General features: G+C 41.8%; 1 protein-coding gene across 3 annotated transcripts in view; it reads right to left on the bottom strand.

The window, feature by feature from the left end:
* Positions 1-4,557: 4,557 nt before the first annotated feature.
* PLPPR1 (phospholipid phosphatase related 1) overlaps positions 4,558-20,724 on the bottom strand; it is a 276,580-nt gene continuing 260,413 nt past the window's right edge. For all 3 annotated transcript variants that reach the window (XM_003785176.1, XM_012802344.2, XM_003785175.3), the window contains 4 exons: positions 18,200-18,450; positions 14,727-14,903; positions 10,167-10,298; positions 4,558-5,672 (listed from right to left, as the gene is read on the bottom strand). In XM_003785176.1, coding sequence (XP_003785224.1) covers positions 5,640-5,672; positions 10,167-10,298; positions 14,727-14,903; positions 18,200-18,450 — 593 coding nt within the window. In that variant the 3' untranslated portion in view covers positions 4,558-5,639. The remainder of the gene's footprint in view (positions 5,673-10,166; positions 10,299-14,726; positions 14,904-18,199; positions 18,451-20,724) is intronic.

The raw sequence follows: 20,724 nt of genomic DNA, 5'->3' as shown, positions 1-20,724 counted from the left end.
GCTTGAGTGGATCATAATTGAATTTGTTTGTGCAAAGGGCGACTGACAGAGTTTTCTATTTGACCATCTTGCTTCACCTTTTCTTTGTCACTGTATTAAAAAATAAGTAAAACAAACCAGGGTCCACATTATGGGGACTAGGAAGCCCTCTGATCTTCGCACCACCCAGAATGAAATGAATGAAATGAGCCTTATTCACTTTCTCCTTTGCAAGGTGCCTCTGAGAGCTCCGCTCCCAGCTCCACTAGTTAGCCTTTGCTTGATTTTTACAAATGCATAGAAATTGACTTTTTTAAGTTGTCATGTTTAACATTTCTGAAATGGTGAATTAATTCACAACTGGTGATTGTTTAGTGAATTAGCCCTAGATGTGGACCTCATTGGGCCCACGGCCCTGAACCAGAGGAGGCCCTGCCAGACGATGGGCAGCTGTGGTGGAGTTGCACCTGCCGGCCTTCACACGTAAACCACACGTGGCTTCTGAAGAACAGAATAAACACCAAAACGAGAGAACGTCCTGCACAGTCATTACAAAGGCAGAAACTGTTGGCTGTAGTGAGGGGGGAGAAATGAAAAGATGACATAAGTATTTTGTACAGTATTACAGGTAATGCGTCTGTTACGTTAGTGAACCAGGTTTTACCCAATTCTGAAATACTAAAGAACATCACTTAAAATTGGAGGAAAAAAAATTGTCTTTTAGGACAATTCAATAGAGAGATGACCTTAAGTAACAACAGGAAACATCATCTCAAAGGAAGAATTGTTCTCTGTTCCAAAGAACTTGAGATAAATTGTAGATGGAAGTCCCATTATGGTTAACAGGGGGATGTAAGGTAAGCACACCTTTTTTTTGTTTGTTTGTTTGTTTGTTTTTAAGTGTCTTTGAGGAAAGTATGACCTTCACTGTATCATTCATTATTCCTATGGATCTGCTCTGTTTCTTCAGAAGACCAAATCCTGTTATAGATGTGGACACAGAGCATACCAAAATAAACAAGACTGGCTGAGGACAGAGGCACCAGCCTTGAGTGGTGCAAAAGATGCTTTTTCTCCTGGCAGAGTCATTTCTGGTGTTGTAAGTGTGTGTGGCATTACCTCAGTTCCCATGAGAAGTAGAACTGTTAGGGGTTGATGGGCTGGAGGGTAGATCCAAACTCAATTTCCTTCCCAGCTTTTTATCTATCCCAAGGCTCCTATGATTCAGGTGAAATAGATTTGGAAAAGCATTCTCTAAAAAGAAAGTGCTGTTTAAAGCTGCCATCTACCTGTATCCAATCCAGCTTCCAACCCTGCTGAGTCTAACTCCTAGAAATATTTTACGTCTTTCCAACACACATTTTCTTTATCACCACTGCCTGTACCCTACTTTGGTCATGTTTTGCCCAACACGATAGCCTCTTAATTCTCTTTATTCTACACACAGATGCAGTCAAGAAGGACCCTTTAAAAATCCAAAAATCTGGGTGGCGCTTGCAGCTCAGTGAGTAGGGTGCTGGCCCCATATATCGAGGGTGGCAAGTTCAAACCCAGCCCTGGCCAAACTGCAATGGAAAGATAGCCAGGCCTTGTGGTGGGCGCACCTGTGGTCCCAGCTACTTGGGAGGCTGAGGCTAGAGAATCACCTGAGCCCAGGAGTTGGTGGTTGCTGTGAGCTGTGTGATGCCACAGCACTCTACCAAGGGTGATACAGTGAGACTCTGTCTCTACAAAAAAAAAAAATCCAAATATCTAATCTATGCCATTCTCTGGCTTACTGAGGGCTTCCTGTCACTTTAGGATAAATTCTGAAGTCCATAACAAGCCTCCAAAATCTTTAGTATTCAATCCAACATTGAATGTCTCTTTCCCAGTCACTAACTGACCGACCTTCAGTTCTTCACATGTATAAAATTATTTCCTGCCCCAGGGCCTTTGCACATGCCATTCCTTTGACTGCAAATGCTTTTCCTTCTACTTTGTCTAGTCACCTCCTCATTCTAAATAGTCCAATATATATGTCACTTCTTTAGATAAGCCTTTCCTGTTAACTCTGTCTTCCCCCTCTAAATCAAGAGTCACTTAAAAGCACTCACTAATTATACATTAAATGTTTTGTAGTTGTTTTTCTTTTCTTCCATTTGGCTCTAAGCTTCATGAGGGTCAGAAATGGTCTATTCATTGCATAGCCTTAGTCCTAAATGTGATTCTTAGCCCATAATGGACGCTTATACTTATGAATGAATATATTAATCCTGAAACATTCTGGATCAAGAATAAAGATGTTAGCAAAAGGTTTGCTGTTTATAACAGAATCCCCACAATGAGTAACTGACACCTTTACTGACTCTAGCACACATCTTGAATTTGGCAGAGCAGAAACAGTAGCCCGGCCTTAATGTAAAGTCCTACTGAAAACAACCCTGACAATCTGGTGACTGATGTGTCTGCCTCCGAGATGTTCAATACTCCTGAAGTTCTGCCTAGAACAGGGAGCCAATGCAATTTTTTGAAACAAAAATGGCACTTAGGGTTATTCTGCTCTTTAAGTCATCCCAGCAATACCTGCTCCCTCCCCTTTTGAGTACAGAATTAAGCCTGTTGGCATTCTGATTACACAGAGCTTCATATCACCCTTTTGTCTATCACAGCCTAATAGGGCTTTAGAACTTACCAAATGCTCAGAACGTGTTCATAACTGCAGTTTCTTCACCATTATTGCTATATTTAAGTGTATTCATCTTTCAGCTACCTTCAGGGCCCACTAAAATTCTCATTATTTCCAAATGAGTCACAGTCTCCCTTTAGCCAAATTAGGAAGAAATCTGGAATCAATATGAGAAATTTTAACTGAGTATTTTTTTACTGTCAGACCGTGTAGTGGGCACTGAATCACAGGCCATAGCTGTCTAGCCCACTAACAGTCTCGTAAGGTTGCTCATGTCAGGACACTTTGGTAGCTTTGTTTCTTCCTGGTTCCCTCTCACAGTGACTCAGACTTTCTCAGGCACCTCTGGGCTTTTCTTAACAAAGAATTCTCTGAGGCTATGGTGACCACTTCTCCTGCTTGGACAGAGGGCTTTATCTTTGGCCCAAGACCCCAGGAGGGAAGGGGTTCCTAGCTTGAAGAAATGAATTTCAAATGGTCAAATGGCAGACTTGAGAGCTTTGTGAGGCCTGTGCTATGTCTTGGGGCCAACTGGGAGGCCCTGCTAAGGTAGGTAGCTACCACGGAATGGAAGGGAATCAGAATGGCACGGGGAACCCAGGAATGTGAGCCCAGGCATACCCCTTAGTTCCAAGTGTGCAGGGCAGTGCGGTCTGGAGGATAGCTCAGTCATGCCCCAACATCTCCCAAGGCCAGGGCCAAGAAAACGGAGCTTGTAGCCAGAGCTGTCAGAACTACGGATAGGTCCTTCCAGAATCAAAAGGAGAAAGGAGAATAGAAGGATAACATGACTCACTTTGTCCACTTGACTTACATTCTTGGAAATGGCTGGACATTTAAACGACTTCTTATTGTAACAAGAAATTGGTAATATAAAAGCAATTTAGCCTGTCAGCACTTTTTCCAGTATATCTCATCCTGAACAATGAAATGAGATGCATCCCTCAGTGTAAGCTCAAGGACTGCACATTATTCCTTCTCGTGCTTTCCTTTTCCTCTAGTATAATCCTCTGAATCATCGAAATAGGTATATTACACTGAGAAATCCATGGGAAAAAAATGAACTTGGTTGAAAATTGTCTTGATGGTAGTGGAAAGTATGAGATCTGGAGTCAGGCTACCTGGATTTTAATACAGCTACCGTGGGCTCACTGTTTTGAGAACAACTAGATTATGTTTATGAAAGTGTGTGGCTTAGCATCTGGGATGAAATCAACCTTAAATGCTCTCGGATTCCTTGTCCCCTTCCCCACCTTTAATCAGAAATCATTCAGAAGATAAGCTTTAGGCCAGAATAGAATGGCAGATTAGGAGACGTTTGATCAAAGGTGTAACTTTTGTTTCTAAAAACAATCATCTGACTTCTTATTGACAGCTCAGGGTATCTATGGGTTGGTTGAAGATTGAGGTAGCACGCTAGGCTTTTATTTTTTTGTTTGTTTTTTTGAGACAGAGTCTCACTATATTGCCCTAGGTAGAGTGCCGTGGCGTCACAGCTCACAGCAACCTCCAACTCCCGGACTTAAGTGATTCTGTTGCCTGAGCCTCCCAAGTAGCTGTGACTACAGGTGCCTGCCACGATGCCAGTCTATTTTTTAGTTGCAGCCATCATTGTTGTTTTAGCAGGATCGGGCTAGGCTCGAACCTGCCAACTTCAGTGTATGTGGTCTGCGCCCTACTCACTGAGCTACGGGCACCAAGCCATGCTAGGCTTTTAGAATGTGCTTCTGAGTATCTTAAATAATTCTTTTATTCACCTCATCTCTCCACCCCCCACCCCCACCCACGAGGACTTCTTAGTCAGGCCCTTACTGGGATTTATCTCAGCAGACATGGGGTCACTTCCCTGTGACTCTTCAAACACCTTTGCCCAGCGCGTGAAGCTTGAAACAAAAGACACGAACCAGTAAACATTTTGTGATAACTTTTTCTTCTCTTTAGAAAAAAAATATGTACAAAAAAAGCTAAGAAGAGCCAATATGGAAGTGTCAAGAAAACATTCTGATAGGTACAGACAAAGGAGGTCCTTCTCTCAAAGAAGTTACACGTTAGTTATTACCATGCTAGAAAAATGAGATGCAGTTAAAATTCTAGAACGATTTAAAAGCCACAAAGTGAAGCCGTTGCTCTGGGGCTTTATGCTGTAGATGCTCTGATTTCCCTTTCTGTAAAATAATACTGTGCAAACTGTAAAATATTCATTTTCATATAAAGTCCATATAATATGATATACAAAACCGTTGAGTTGACAGGAGAGGCTGCTGGTGGCTACGTTTTGGAAAGGAGAATGCCGTGTCACCTGTGTGCCCAATGACCTGATTCCATAAAGATCTTGAGTTCTGAGGTGGGTGAGGCCATTATCTGAGAAAGAATCATTTAACCCCAGTACCCCCCAATCCAGGATTTTCTGACACTGTGTAACTAGGTGGCTTCATTAAGTGTATTACTTTAACTCTGAGTGCAACCACCTATTAAGAGACCAAAGTACAAAATCCTTTCTGAGGATAATTATTTTCCACAATTGATCTTGAGATTTTAACCACTAACCAGCATTGTCTTTCCCGCAACTCAAAAGTTTACCTTTCATTAAAATTCAAAAACTCTGGAAGAGGCAACAACTGTGGTAATAAAAGTTTAAAATGAATTGTTATATTTATTTCTGTTTATAAAACTGAGAAAAGAAGGTTTGTGTACAAATATCACAAAACAACATCAACCATTGAATAAATGTGGTTCTTCAATGCACACTTGAATGAGAAGAAAGTTTTGTTGGTTTTAAAATTCTGGCATAAATATATTAAAGCTGACCAAAAAAAAAAAAAAAAATCAGGGCAAGCTACATCACTTTCTTATACAAAAAATGTACAAAACATTAGCTTCTAACTAGATAAACATAATATTTGTTCTCACAGTTTGACATAAAGTAACTGTGTATTTTGAAGTATCGAATTGGAAGGTGATTTAAAAAACAGCTTGTCACACAGCCGTCATTTCAGGTAACTTCGGTCATGGAGGCAGAGTGATTCTGTAGAGCAAACACAAGCAGATAAAATCTTAGAGCTGGACAGATGGACTCACGCACACACTTACACCCCCGAATATCCTCTATTTTCCTTGTCTCTCCAAGCCTACAAAGACTGTTCCCTCTCTCCACCGTGTTCTTCCAAGTTCCATTAGTTCTTTTCTTTAATCTTCCCTAGTTTTTTTTAAAACCAAAATAGGATCATTTCTTCATCTAAACTTCTTCTCTGTACGATTCTCTTCTGCTTAACTATTTTCAAATACACATATAAGCATTTAAGTTTCTCCAAGTAACTTTAGCATTCCAAAAGTTTTTAATGGAATGTTGAGCAGTTCCAGTTAAAAACAATTGTGATTTATCCTTCCAGTCACGAGTCATCTAGAAATGAATATGAGGTTTCAAAATATGTAGGGTTTATTTTTTTTACTTTTTTTCCCTAGAGAATATAGATCTGGTCTACATAATACAGATCCGTTAAACTTTCTGGAGACTTGCTCTGTAGTCTCATATATGATCTATTTTCATAATGTTTCATGAGTTTTGAGGAGGATTATACATAATGTTAGATCAACCTTGCTAGTCCTGTATATACTTACTGTATTTGCGTGCTTATTTTTGACTGAGAGAATTGTGTTAAAATCTCCTATGACTGAGGGTTCATGTATTTTTCTTGTAATTATGTCAATTTTTAAATACTATATAACACCCACCTCTTGCAGGCCCAAGGCCTTATCTTTTATTTGAACTTAAAACTCAGTGTTCTAGGTCCATGAAATTAGCATATACTTTTTAAAACTATAGCTTTAATGCAATCATTGAATTTCCTGATTCCTGTTTCTAGGACACTGAGAATTTACGTTATATTCTCAAGTTCAGCCGTACACTTTAGAAACTGAGTATTCTGTATTTTTCAAGGTAATTTTGTCTGCTGTCTCTGAAAACTGAGATTTGGTGCATTTCCTGCCATAGGCAAAAAATAATTTTCCCTTTATGCTTTTACTTCTATAACATGCTTTTTGTAATTTTTTTGATCAGTACTTCTGTTCATTTATATAAGATTCCTCCTAGGGCCAAGTCATAAAGTTAAAGGAATTTGGTATCCAAAGATAACTAGAAGGGTGATTTTGGATGGATTACCTTGCTCTTTCTTCGAGTTTTGTTTTTGTTTCCTATTTATAATATGAAGTCTACAGTATTAGTTCTGAATCAAGAGGCCATCAGAATCTTTTGGGAGTACTTTTTCTTAAACCCCATACCTACTGAATCAGAATCTTGTGGGGTGAGGGATCCAGGCATCTGTGGTCTTGGGCTTGGTACAGACTAGATTCTTTTTTTTTTTTTTTTCTATATTAAAGGGAAAATAAATCTGTTTCCCCAAGTGGAAGACAGAAGGAGTCTCTATATCACATCCAGAGTGAGTTAATACGATTGCTTCATTTCTAAATCGCTTTTTGTTAACAGAAACTGACCTCATCAACAAGAACACAATTGCTCAATGCTAACAGAAACTGTTAGAACTGCAAAGAAAGCTCTTGCCCACAGGAGACGCAGGAGAATAGTTACTTTTACAAGGACTAGAACTCAGTTCAAACGTACCAGCCCCAAGAGCTTATTTCCATAGTCACTGCTGGGAGTTGCAGATTTCCAAAAAGAAATGTTCCCCGAATAAAATCTCAGGCTGTGTGGCATTGTAGAAGGCAGCGCCTTTCGAATTAGATGGGTCCATGTTTAATTTTGACTGGGTGGCCATGGCATGTTAAGTACCGGCACCTTACTTTCCCTACTGTAAAATGGGATAATTGCAGGATTATTGTGAGGACCAAAGGAGATGGCTCTCAACAAATGCTAGTTCTCTTGTCTTGACCAACGAGTAAAGGGTTTAGTTTTCCTACCTCTCCATGTAGAAACATATGGTACCCAAAGCAGACGCAAAGCTACTTGAATCTTTCCCCGTATGACCAGCAGAACTTGGGAGCCAGTAATTCTCATTCAGCTTCCCATAGCTTCCTTTTGGCTATAGCCCACAGGTCCTGCTCATCACTTCTCATAAATCTCTACTTTCCGCAGGGGTTCAAATAGTGACTAGGGTCCAACGTGAGGCTCTTGGTTTTGGCCAAAGTGTTGAGTTCAGGTTTTGGTTCTAATTCGTATCCATTCATTTGACATTTATTTATTTCACATCTAGCGAATGCTAGGAAATATGGAGGTTAAGACACAATTTACGGGGTCCTGATTCTCAAAGATCCCTAAGTCCTAGAGTGGAGGCTGATAGGAGGCAGCACTTGGTTCCCACTCATAAGAGATGGGTCATTTGGCCCAAGTCTGGTATTCAGGAAAGCCTCATAAAGTATCCAGACAAACTACTGGGTGGGTTTAACTACTGCCTGTAGTAAACAATGAATTTATATATACATTGACTGAAGAATCCTTCTTGTGAATTTATATATATATTATCTGTCTTATAAATAGGAGTTTTTAAAGTCCTGTTTAGCGCTTCATTTTTAAGTACAATGCCCCAAATATGGTCTGAGTGTCTCCAGGACTGATCAACTCTGGGGGGAGGGAGGGAGAGAGGAGCCAGGGACGGCATCAGGGAGGTAACGCTTGAGCAGTGTTGGAAGGAGGAGGTGGGAAGAGGGTGTTCTTAGATCAACACATTCAGGGGACAGCGCTGACAAGGACACAGACACGGATATGTTTGTGGAACTCTGCAAATATTGTTTCATTTTAAAATTTACTTCAAACAGAGATAACCGCTTTGACCTCACAAGGCCCAGGAACATAATTAGGTAGGGAAGGAAAGCTGGAGAGATTCTAGACCATTTCATCTTAGGGATCACTATTTAGCTAATTTATCATTCACCCTGCACCAACAGGCTGTATATTAATGAACCAGAAATAGGCCAGGTGCAGTGGCTCAAGCCTTTAATCCTAGCACTTTAGAATTGCCTGAGCTCAGGAGTTCAAGACCAGCCTGAGCAAGAGTCAGACCCCATCTCTAAAACTAGCTGGGCATTGTAGTGGGCACCTGTAGTCCCAGCTACTCAAGAGGCAGAGATAAGGAGTTTGAGGTTGCTGTGAGCTATGACACTGTGGCACTCTATTGAAGGTGACAAAGTAATTCTGTCTCCAAAAAAAAAGTGGGGGGGGGGGAGAAAAAACTTTTCAATATTTTATTTCTAATTAGACCAAGTAAAAATGTTCACTTTAATACAAGTTAAAGGAAAACAAAAATACTTGGTGCTGGGCTTAATGGAGAGCCCTAAATATTTTCCCTGAAATGGAGATAGCTTTATTGTTTCTTGGATTTCATTAAGAGTGAAGACATAGTATACAGTTTATCTCATATGCCTGATAGTTAATAATCTTTAATAGTGAAATGTTATTTTGTATTGCCCTGCTAGGAAACACATGATCAATCTGATAGGAAGTACAAGGGAAGAGTAAATCATTATCTATGGAAATAGTTTAGTAAGAAAATGCTGAATGCAGACACGATTGCAAGATCAATGGGCTATGACAGAAACACTTAAGCTGGACTCAGCTATCTGAAAAAGGTGACATGCTACTAAAAACCCTGTTTTATTATTTGTTGTCCCCCCCTCTCTCTGCTTAAAGAACTGCTTAAAACACTCATGCCAGCTCTCTCCCTTGCTATGTGGCCTTGGGCAAGTAATTTAACATCACTGTCTTCAGTCTCTTGTCTCTGTCAGTGAAATCGGAATTATAGTATCTATTCAAGAAGGTGCCTGTTCAAATAGGACTTCTGTTTGTAAAGCACCTAGCCATTGTCCTAGGCTAAAGTAAAAGTGCGTAATGCCATCTTTCCAGGCTCTTTTCAGCTGGCAAAGTCTCCTCTGTGCTTTCCTTGTTTTCTCAGAATAGTTTTTCTTCATGTATATCACACAGCGCTTTGTGGAACTCGACTCAGGATGATATATTACGGTTGTTTGTTTATATCCATCTTTCCTGATCGTCTGTGAGTTCTTTAAGGATAAGGACTATGGCTAATTATTTTTCCCAGCCCTGGCATGATGCAAGGTCCTGTTGTAAAGTATCAGCTCGGGAAGTCCTGGTGTATTGACTTTTCCCATCAGCACAGGTTCCAAAGGACATTTAGTTATAGTAGGCTTTGTAATGTGCCTCCAGCTTATGTCACTGGATGTAACAAATCCTTTTCAAATATTGTCCTAGTTACTAAGTCAAGTGGGACTTTCATGCGATTAGTCCAAATTTCATAAGGGCGGCATTACATCAGAGGTCAAAGTACCCTGGAGCTGCTAGAGTTTACCTGAGACGTTACTGGGAACTTCCTGAGTGGCATTCCTGTTTGCCAACCCCAAAATAAAGACAAGGCTAATTAAGGGAGTGGGTGAAGACTCCTCTCTTGAGGGCAATTACACTGAAGGAATCCGATTTTATTAGTTTAGTGGTGTTGGTGGACAGACTGCCCTCCCGAGGCCATGGGTTTGGTTTGGTAAAACCACTTTACTGTACCTGTGCACTTAAGGTTTCCAGAGGGCTTTCTATCCTTGGGAAAGCCATTAGGGGGACTCCACGGGGATCCTCAGGTTTGGGTTTGGAAGGAGATCCTTGCGTTCCTTTAAAGTTATGAACCACACACATTCCCTGCAGGATGAGGGGGGAAAAGAGTGGGGTCAGACTCCAGCCATCTGTGAGGGTGGAGGCCTTTTTCCTTGGAGAGGGGGGAGGGACCATCAGAGGGGGTAGGCACCCCAGAGGCACGGTCTAGGGTAGCTGCTGATTACCTCCTAGGCATGGAGGAAGCATCTGTTTAATCACCAGATGGCCTTTGACAAGCAATCCACCCCACTGGGCCTGTCTTCTCACCTGTAAAATGGTAATATAGTAATACCTATTTCATAGATTTATAATTATTAAAGACACAATAAAGGTAACTCACCTCAGGCTAACAGTTAACATTAATCGAGGGCCACTATGTGTCTGGCACTGTCTTGGATTTTTATTTCATTTCACCCACCCAACACTTTTAAAAGCAGGTATTATTATCATCTCCAGCTTCGAAAAGGAGGCACAAAGAAGCTAGATAACTTGCCCAAGGTCACAGACCCCCTAAATCACACCCCTACATTACAGTACCTCTTAGCAAGTGCCAAACATATAGCAAGTTCTCGGTCAATGTTAGCTGGCCTTTAATTCCTAGCTTAGATGCCATCCTCAAATTATGCCTTTTGCTTAAGATTCAATCACTCGTTAGTGGCCGTTTTCTTTTTTTTTGCTTCCATTTGAAAACCTTCCCTGTGGATGGCGACTTTTGTTTCTTTCATAACAGACTTTTATTCGTAGCCATCTTCTCTGCTCCTTTTGGCCCATGTAGGGTTTATCTGCTGCTTCTCACTTCCATTGCTCTCTATCTTTGTTTTTACATTGTGTCTTTGAATCTTTCCTGTTACTCTTCAAACCCTGCAGAACCTTTCACAGATAAGCTTCTGGGTTGACCTCCACCTCCTGCCCCGACCCCCCTCCATTCAGGAAGTAGGAGGAGGTGTGGGAACTCTGGAGCTGAGAGAGCCAGGGAAGATTCGTGGCTTAGTGGCTATTGGGCAAGTTATCTTTGAGCCTCACTTTTTTCATCTATAAAATGAGGATAAAAATATTGTCAGGATTGCCCTGGGAGCACTTGATCTGACAAAGCATATGGTGTGTAATATTTGCTCAACCCGTGACTCCCTTTCCACGCAGTAGATAGGCTGCCATTCTCAGTTTTTGTTATTCTCTCTCTCTCTCTGTCTCCTCTTCAAGTCCCCTCTTTGAAACGCCTCCAGGACATCCTTCCCCTCCTGTTTCCCAGGTCGGTGTGTGTGTCTGTGAGGTGTGTACAGGGCATGTGCAGAGAGATCAATTTAAGGCAGGTCAGGGTCTTACATACAGGTCACTGTGGGAAAACATTCTGACCACTGGGGCATCACTTCAAAGCAACAACAAACCAAATAGTAACCGAGTGATAAGAAACAGGACTGCAAGTTATAGAGAGAAAACAAGTTTAATGTTAAGGCAGAATTTATATAAGGGGGTTCAGCAAACACCAAGACCGTCACAAATACTGCCCCTAAAGGATCTCATGACAGTTCTTGGGACAGTCAGAACTGCTGTTCTCTTTCATGGGGGATGGCTGGCTCCAGGAATGGTGGCCCGCAAAATTAACTTTTCTTTGGAGCCCACATCTTTATTTACGCAACATTGATATCCCTTTGAAACCCCTCTCTTCTCTTGGAGTCACCTGTTTTCTTTTCCTCTTTTTAAAAGAATTCTTCAGGAAGGGTTAGTGGGGAGTGGGGGATAAGGAGGGGTTGGTTAGAAAATGCAGCTAGATAGAAGAAATAAGAAATACAGTTAGATCATGTTATTTCAAAATAACTAAAAGAATAGATTTGGCATGTTTGCAACACAAAATGTTTGAGTTGAAGGATATACTGATTACCCGGATTTGGACATTACATACTGTCTGCTTGTATCAAAATATCGCATGCCCTTCAGAAATGTTTACTTATCCACACTTATCCACTTATCAGAAATTATTACTTATCCACACAATTAAAAAATTACTCAGGAAATATCCCTAATATCAACATCTCAGGGTCGTTTCAACACTAATTTTTCCTGAAACTTCACCCAAAGAATCTGCATTTCAGTCTTTGGTCTTTCACTATAGAAAGAATGCCCAGATCCATTCAAAATATGGGAATATCTCATTTGATTGTGCTTCACAGATAACGTGTATTTTACAGATTGAAAGTCTGTGGCAACCTTACATCAAGAAAGTCTTTGGCACCATTGTTCCAACAAGCGTTCACTTCATGTCTGTGTCAGCACTTTTTAGCAAGACAGTGTTTTTTTAAAATTAAGGTATAAGCATTTTTTAGACAATGCTTTTGCACACTTACTAGGCTTCCAGTATAGGTTGAACGTAACCTTTATATGCTCTGGAAGCAAAATCATGTGATTAGTTCATTGTGATGTTCGCAATAGGTCTGGTTTGCAATAGCTCTTTATTGCAAAGGTCTGGAACGGAATCTGTGATATCTCTGATCTATGCCTGTAATTCTGAATTAGAGAAGAGCTTTCCAATCAGTGTTTTGAATAAATTTGAGTATTTTTTGTGTACCTTACCAAGTAAAAATGTTGGAAACCTCTGAGTCAGAGGCTGGAAGAGCCATATGTAAATTTTGTATGTTGGGGAGGGCAGAAAGGAAGGCTGGACGAGGAGGAGGTAAGTGATAACACTGGGACATCCAGCTACATGCAGTGCTAACCTGACTGGGTCTTGGCCCTGCAAGTTCAGAGTAAGAGGAACGAGGTCCTTCAGGACTGTGATGGCTTCTTGCTTCCTGAGGTGGGGGGTGGGTTCCTGAATATTGTTGAAGAATTCAATTCATATATGATATGTGAGTCCCCAGGCCTGGTGATTCATTGTAAATCCTTCTGGGCCCCTTTCAAATCCTTGAAGGTAGTCGGCACCTGTGTGGTGCCCATGCAATAGACTACTACACAGAATGAATGAATGAATGAATGATTGCCAATCTTATAACATGGATGAATCTCAAAATAACTGTGCTCGGTGAAAGACATCTGAAAACAAGAATGCACGCGCTAAGATTCTGTTTATATGAGATCCTAGAAAAGGCAAACTAACAGAGGATGACAGATGGTCACTGGCTGCCTGGGATGAAGGGAATGGTGGGGGGAGACTATATGTCACGATTTATGAAATCGCACACTTTGTGTCATGGATTGTATGCCTATTGGACCTAAAAAGTGTAATTAAGAAAGTTAACGTCTTCCTTTCTAATCCAATGGAAATTAAGGGACTTCTAAGTAAGCAGGCGGCCAGGCCTCCACCTATTTGGTGAACTAAAACATCCTTAGAAATGTAAACAGAAAATTCTATTGGCCCAAACTCTTCTTCAGAAAGAGAAGTGGTTAGGAAGCCCGTGGTAGTGGAAGTCAGATTCCTAAGAGGTATATTCAGATAATGACAGAGGGTTAGTTGGAGGGTTTTTGTATTTCTGAGAAGAATTCGCAACTCTGGAACCAGAGCTAAGCTTCTTGGGATACCGGAGAAGCGGTTCTACCAATGCTCTTCGTTCTGTTCTTGCCTCAAGCGATACTTTAGCTTCTGTTCCCAGTAACTGAGAACGTATATTTAAAGAGGATTAGTCTGAAGGTATGACTGGCCCAGTCCCAAGCCCAGTGTTGAAGGAAGAAGAGCCAGCTATCCTTCCTGGGGTACTTCTCTCCCTGCCACCGGAGAGAATATGGTCAACCATATTCCTGAAAGGGTGCGTTGAAGTCATTCTCCCAGTAAAAGGATGTATGCATATGAGGTCTGACAATTAAGTTTGGGAACTCACCCTAGAAAAAGTACTGCTTACCATATTGCTGACTGTCACTATGGCCACCTTCAAGGCACTCCCCTGGGGAAGCTATGCCCCAATGCCACCATCTACTCCACCCTTCAAGGCAGTTTTGGAACTCTTTCTAGAATACTCCCCTTGGCCATTGGTGATCATATCAGAATCACCATTCAGACCAGACATGATTGCTGGCTTCACCCTGGGCCCTGTGGTGGCCCTGAAAATCACAATGGTCCCCTCTGAAGTACTCCCTTTGGCTATCTGATGACTATAGTGATATTCTGCAATGGGGTATGTCATGCTTTCTGTAGGCTGAATTAGTGAACTTAATTGTCAGATTTCATAAGATGATAGCTCTTTTGGCCATTCCAGAAGAAGAGTTCCAAAATTGCTCTGAAGGGTAGACTAGCCACTGGCATTGGCGCATAGCTTTCCAAGGAGAGTACTTCAAAGGGGACATGGTGATAATCAGCAATGAGATATGCTGTGCTTTTTCTAAAATTTCTTGAACTTAATTGTCAGACTGTGCCTAACACGTGAATGATAATTACAAGGTTGGGACAAGAGGAGCATGGAGTTGGATCGTGAAGTCTGGGAAACATGACTTGCCTTTTTAGGGAGCACAAGAAGGATAAAGGTAGAAAAAGGGAGGCTGACCTACCAGAAACAGGGCCACAGCAGTGCCCAGGATGAAGCCGGCGATCACGTCTGAGCAGTGATTCCGATACTCAGAGACCCGGTTGAGGCCTGTCAGGAAGGCTGTGCAGAGGGTCCCGAGGCACAGCACTGGCTTGGCCAGTCGACTGCTCTTCGTCTTGATTGTGCTTGTGATGTACATCTGGAATAGGACAGAGGTGGGGCGTGACCAGGGTGCATGCACAGACACCAGCACACATGAGTAGGGGTTTATGCCAAAGCAACCATACCAACTAGTTCTCCTTGAATAACTTCACTAAGCTACTTAGTAAAAAACAAACAAAATAGGTAGAAAACCGGTGCAGCAAGAACAGTGAACAGATGTACAATAATCGTTATTTTGTATTGTAGTAAGCACACGAATACAACTTATACAGTGATTCCTTTTATCACTGTAATAATGATCAAACTCAGAATGTGCAATTTTTATGCAATAAATTGGCATGTTAAGAAATCTGTATCAGAATCTCAGATACCAAAAAACCCTACGAGAATGGCATTTGTGGGGAAGACCAGGGAGGGGACTGACTGTGCATCATAACTTGTTGTCTCCCATAGTTTATGAGAATGGCCTTTGTGGGGAAGACCAGGGAGGGGACTGACTGTGCACCATAACTCGTTGTCTCCCACAGTTTATGAGAATGGCCTTTGTGGGGAAGACCAGGGATGTGGGTGACTGTGCACCATAACTCCTTGTCTCCATTTCATCACACTTTCAGGCAGACTGATTAGTTGAGTGGACTGAATTAGAACTTCCCAATCACTGTGTCATATGTGTAGCTTTCAGTTGTGCTGGGAAATTGATTCCCACGTTCCTGGGCACAGCTATGGCCAGCTCTGTCCATTCATTTACTCCAGTGACTCTAAAAATATTAAACTTTTCTGTGTGTGCCATGATTCACAAAAGGTTAGGAAGACAGAACTAAGCAAAGACTAATGCAATTGATGATGCCTGAGATCTGAGATCTAGGCTGTTACTGTCTCATTGTGAGGAGTTGGATAGGAATCTTAAGTTTCACAGGGCGGCTAGCAAATGTATTTCTAGTAGTTTAAGGAAGATGAGTCTCTTTCAAGTAAGTGAACACTTCGTTAGATCAGCTTTGGTAACAGTTACAAGTCACCACTAGAGGGCAGAATTGACCACCATTTAACAAATCTAAGTTTGGCCATTAAAAAATATGACTATACTTAAATGTTAGTCTATGGAGTCTTTGCATGACCTGAGTACATGTACGTTCAAATAGATGCATTTTACAATATTACAATAGAAACTGTTCATTTTTTAGAATTATACTTCAACAACAGCGTGAATAACAGATCCCTTAACAAAACTGTGTTTAGATCAATGTTTGATAAGTGACACTATGTTGAGGCTGTCTGGGAAATGTTACTTAAAATTTATACTGTATCTATTCTGCTTTTTACGCGCCTATATTCTAGAATCGTGCTCTTTATAAATCTTTCCTGTAAGATGATGAACTATTAAGAGCCTGGGTCTCTGTGATCAGTTAGCGTTCTTCATAGTATTAACTAGTACTTAGGAAACCCTTGTGGAGTAATTTCTGAAAACACGTAACGTGCATTCGAGGCTCCGAAAATGTTGTGCAATTGGGATCTCCTATCATAGTTTATGCGAATGTAGTCTGGGAGGCATGACTTGAATTGGATTATATCTGAATCCTTGAAAACATGCGTTGTAACAGAATCTATTCTGGTGAGCTGAAGATCTTTTTTTTTTCCCCCAAAGTTTATGCTTTGTTTGATGATGTGAAAGTAGAAAGTAGTTTATGATGAGTAACAGATGTATTTTTACAAGGGTAATATAAAAATTAATTTCACACCACAGTGACTTGACCGTGGTAACAATATAGGAAAAGGCACAGTACATTGCTTTGTGCTACTTAGATTCTAGGACAAATTGTTTGAGAATTGAAAAATACACTGAATGCCTCAGACAGCTTTCTTTGTTTAAAAAGATGCCTGCATAGAGGTTTGGGGGTTTTGTTGTGTTTTTGATAAAGCAAAAGTCTAACTATGCTACAATCTGTTTTGTAAATTGAGGCTTCTGTGTTATTTGGATTCAGTAATGTGGGGCCAGCAGAAATAATTTTTATCATGTACTCATTAAAGACTAGATCTAAAAGGAGTAACTGGAAAGATTCACGTTGGAAAAACTGGTTGACAAATTGACCCAATAGATCTGATCTCACGCATGGAAGACATAGGCGTTATCTGTTCCTGGTTGTTTTAAAGAGAATATTCAGCAAATTATTTTACACTCTACTAAATAGACCAGACCGTAGTCAGTCACCTTTTCTTCCACCCTGGAGTGATGGCACAGAACCCTCTTCCCTCAGAGGCAAAATGTACCTCCAGGCAGCTCCTCTCAGTGGGGACGGAAGCCTGCCCCGTGGGAGGCGTTGACACACTCAGAATGCCTGGGAGAAATGGATGGTTTGAAAGGGGCCTTTCCTCTGCCTTTTTCTTCCTCAACTTTCCATTGCAGATCACTACACTAGTCATATTCTGAATATAAAATAAACTGAAGAAGGCAAAAGGGGTGTTTTTTGGCAAACATCTGCTGGTGATATTATGCCGTCAGCTCAGGGAGCCTTTGAGCAGATATCTAGACGTCGGGGAAGCCTAGGCCAGAGAAAGGTGACGTGAGATTATTTCCGAAATGAATGCCGTTAAAGAGCAGCAAAGTAAGAGGGGACACAGTTGTTTCTTCCTTAAGATGGAGGACACACTTCTAATTTTCTGTGACCACAGTAAGAAATCTTAAGAGAATGTTATTCCCCAATGTGACAGCCAAAAGCAGTGATTTGGAGAACAGTGAGAAGTGAACTTTTGGGTGTTGGGGCTCTTCTCAGATCATCCATCTCTCCTAATAAAAGGATCGAGAAAAGCATCAGGAAGAGCAAAGCAGAGCTGCGTGTCTACCCCGGGTCTGTACATCGCTGGGGCAGCCACTGACATAAAGCCCATGCTTGCAAATCTGCAAGGAAGTGTGAGGAAGGTGGGCTGTTCTGGAACCAAGAGAAACTCTGGCAAAGAGTGCTGCTGTGGGTGGCAAGAGAATCCCAGACATGGTGCCAGGAGATTCGGTCCCAGCTCTGACTATATGTCCTTAGCTATTCCCTGGGTTCCAGCCTCTGCATCTGTAAAATAGGAGGCGGCAATTAGGTGACTATCAAAACTTCTGCTGGAAATAATGTCCCCTGGCAGATCAGGGAATTACACTGGGATGTGGGAGTAGGGTCGGGGTAGAGGGCCGCTACATCAATACTATAATATAATACAGGAGAAACATGTTGTACCTGACTTTAAAAAATCACTAAGCAACAATGATGAAAGAATGGGGATGGCAGAGGGCAGAGAGACACGCACACCCCAGCAAAAACTCAACGTGGGAAAGACAGCAAGACTCACACTTACCGTGGCATATAAGGCGGAGTAAATGCTTAGAGCAGCGTGTTTGGAGGGAAAGGACCTCCGAGCCTTTTCTATCACTTCCAGGTCCCCGGTACAAATGTTCCCATTGTTTATGAACTGGTGGTGTGCTTGGCAGTCTGCACTGGTGTAGTTCGGCTTGCACACGGTCAGGAAGTATGGCGTCAGGTGCCCCGTGACCACTTGTCCGGCATTTACAAAAATGTCAGTAGCAAAAAGTCCAAATGCAAACACCCCTATAAGAAGATTTAAAATAATTAGGCATAGTGACATATCCTATCAATTGATGTTTGCCCCTAAGAGGAAACAGAGTGGTGAGAGTACTTGAGACCTTTCCCAGAGTACTATGCACTACGTACTTCCCAGAGTACTAAGCATTAGTGCTAAGTACTCCCCAGAATCAAACTGTTCCCCCTCCTTCATCTTTCTGGGGAGTGGTGCCTGCTTCCCAACTCACCATTTCGTCCAAATTGACACAGTCTACTGTTAAGCACCTTATTATTTTGTATAAGTAGTGTAGAAGCAGAGTCTAATAAAAATAACTTGACTTTTGGAGCCATACAGCCTTGGGCTCCAGTCTCACTTCTGATTCATTCATGGTATAAAGCAGGAGACCTCAAACTTTTAAAACAGGGGGCCAATTCACTGTCCCTCAGACCATTAGAGGGCCAGACTGTGGGCCCTGGGACGAGTTGGCTGCTAAGCAGGACAGGCAGTGGTGCCAAAAACACCCGGCGGGCTGGATAAATGTCCTAGGCAAGCCGCATGTGGCCTGTGGGCCGTAGTTTGAGGACACCTGGTATAAAGTGTTGACCTTCTTTGAACTTGGTAGCCTTAGTTTGCAAGATGAAGGTAGTTTGAGAAAATAATTTATGTGCAAAATACCCACCATGTTGACGTCTTTGGCAGTTCTTTTCCTCATATAAAATGCAACCTGCCTTATTCTATTTGGAAGTACAAATATTCCCAAGAGGAGTTATTTACAACATCACGGCAGGTGAGTGTCAATGAGGCTTTTAGGCAGTTGTCTCTAAAACACAAGATCATTTCAGAAACTCTGGATTGGATGCTTCATTTGACATTGGGAACAGGAAATGAGAATAAGGGAAAGGTGTTGAAGGTGGACACGGTTGACTGTATGAGTTTCCTATTGCTGTTATAATAAATTGCCAGAAACTGAGGGGCTTAAATCAACACAGATAGGTTCTAGAAGTCAGAAATCTAAAATGGGTTTCACGGGACTGAGCTCCGTGTTGGCGGGCTGTGCTCCTGCAATCCCTTCCCTTTCCTGTCTTCTGTAGAGGCATCATCTTCCTTCCTTGTTTTATGGCCCTTCCAGCAATTCCCATCACTGTGATTCCTGCTTCCGCTGTCAGTCTCCCGACTCTGCCCCTCCTGCCTGTCTCTTATAAGGCCCCTGGTGATTACATTTGATCCATCTGGATAATCCGCCTACCTCAGGATCTTTAATCTCACCTACAATTCCCTTTTGTCGTGTAAGGGAACATTCACAATTTCTAGGGACGTGGCCATCTTTTGGTGGGGGTGGCAGGGTGGGGCATCATTCTGCCTTTCCCTGCTGTTGGGCTGAGAACCCTGGAGGTAGGCTGGACTGCCTGGCTTTTATCTGTTCTCTGGTAAATACCATAGGATTAGCTCCAACAAGCTTGGACACAGATAAAGAGAATTCCTTGCAAGGAGCATTGCTGTGAATCTCAAAGCCTGTATATTACATCTATGCATTATCTGTTAAATACATTGAGAGAGGCCATAGAGAGCTAAGGTACTACAAGTCACTTGAAAGGATGAAGAGGACATCTCAAATGCCACTCAAGAAGAGGCCGGCAAGTGTGAGAGGCAGTGTTAACCCTTGGAAATGTCAAGGGTCTGCTGTTGGTTCAATAAAATAGCTACTCAATTTTTATTTTCATATTCAATATCCTGAGCCTGCAAATTGTGCTGGTTTTAACACCCCAAAGTTAATCTATTACAGGAGAAGCAAAGACAAGTTTGGCTGATGAAACCCTTCATCCGGTTTACATTTTGATCTGTATTGATAGCTACAATTTCCCCTTTCATGGCGTTGCCAAAACGTGTTTTATCACAATGAGAATGGGCTCTTTTAATAGCGTCAGCTGGCTGACACTCACAGGGTGTGACCTCCGAGAGGAGGAGTTCATCGATCATTCCTGGCAGTTTGTATCCCCAGGTTCGGGAACACTGAGTGGTTAGAAATTTGTTTACATCTTTAACATTCTCAAAGACCAGTCCTCTGGCTCTTTCCAGGGGCAATACGTCTGTCCAGACATACTTTTCCAGGAAACCAGGGTAATTTATGATTTGAAAAAGGAAATGTGACAGCATTTTCTTCTAGCCTTTTGTCAGAAGTTGTTTCCAATTAGGGCAGGTTTGCTCTGCATGAGACAGAGGATTTCTAGGCTCTTTGGGTCTGGGTCTGGAGTGTCAGCCCTGTGGTCACAGTGATCCTGGGACTGTAGGCTTTCCTCTGT

Source organism: Otolemur garnettii, unplaced genomic scaffold (genome assembly GCF_000181295.1).
Source record: "Otolemur garnettii isolate 467f Iridium unplaced genomic scaffold, OtoGar3 scaffold00014, whole genome shotgun sequence".
Taxonomy (NCBI): domain Eukaryota; kingdom Metazoa; phylum Chordata; class Mammalia; order Primates; family Galagidae; genus Otolemur; species Otolemur garnettii.
This window is presented reverse-complemented; position numbering and strand designations above follow the sequence as displayed.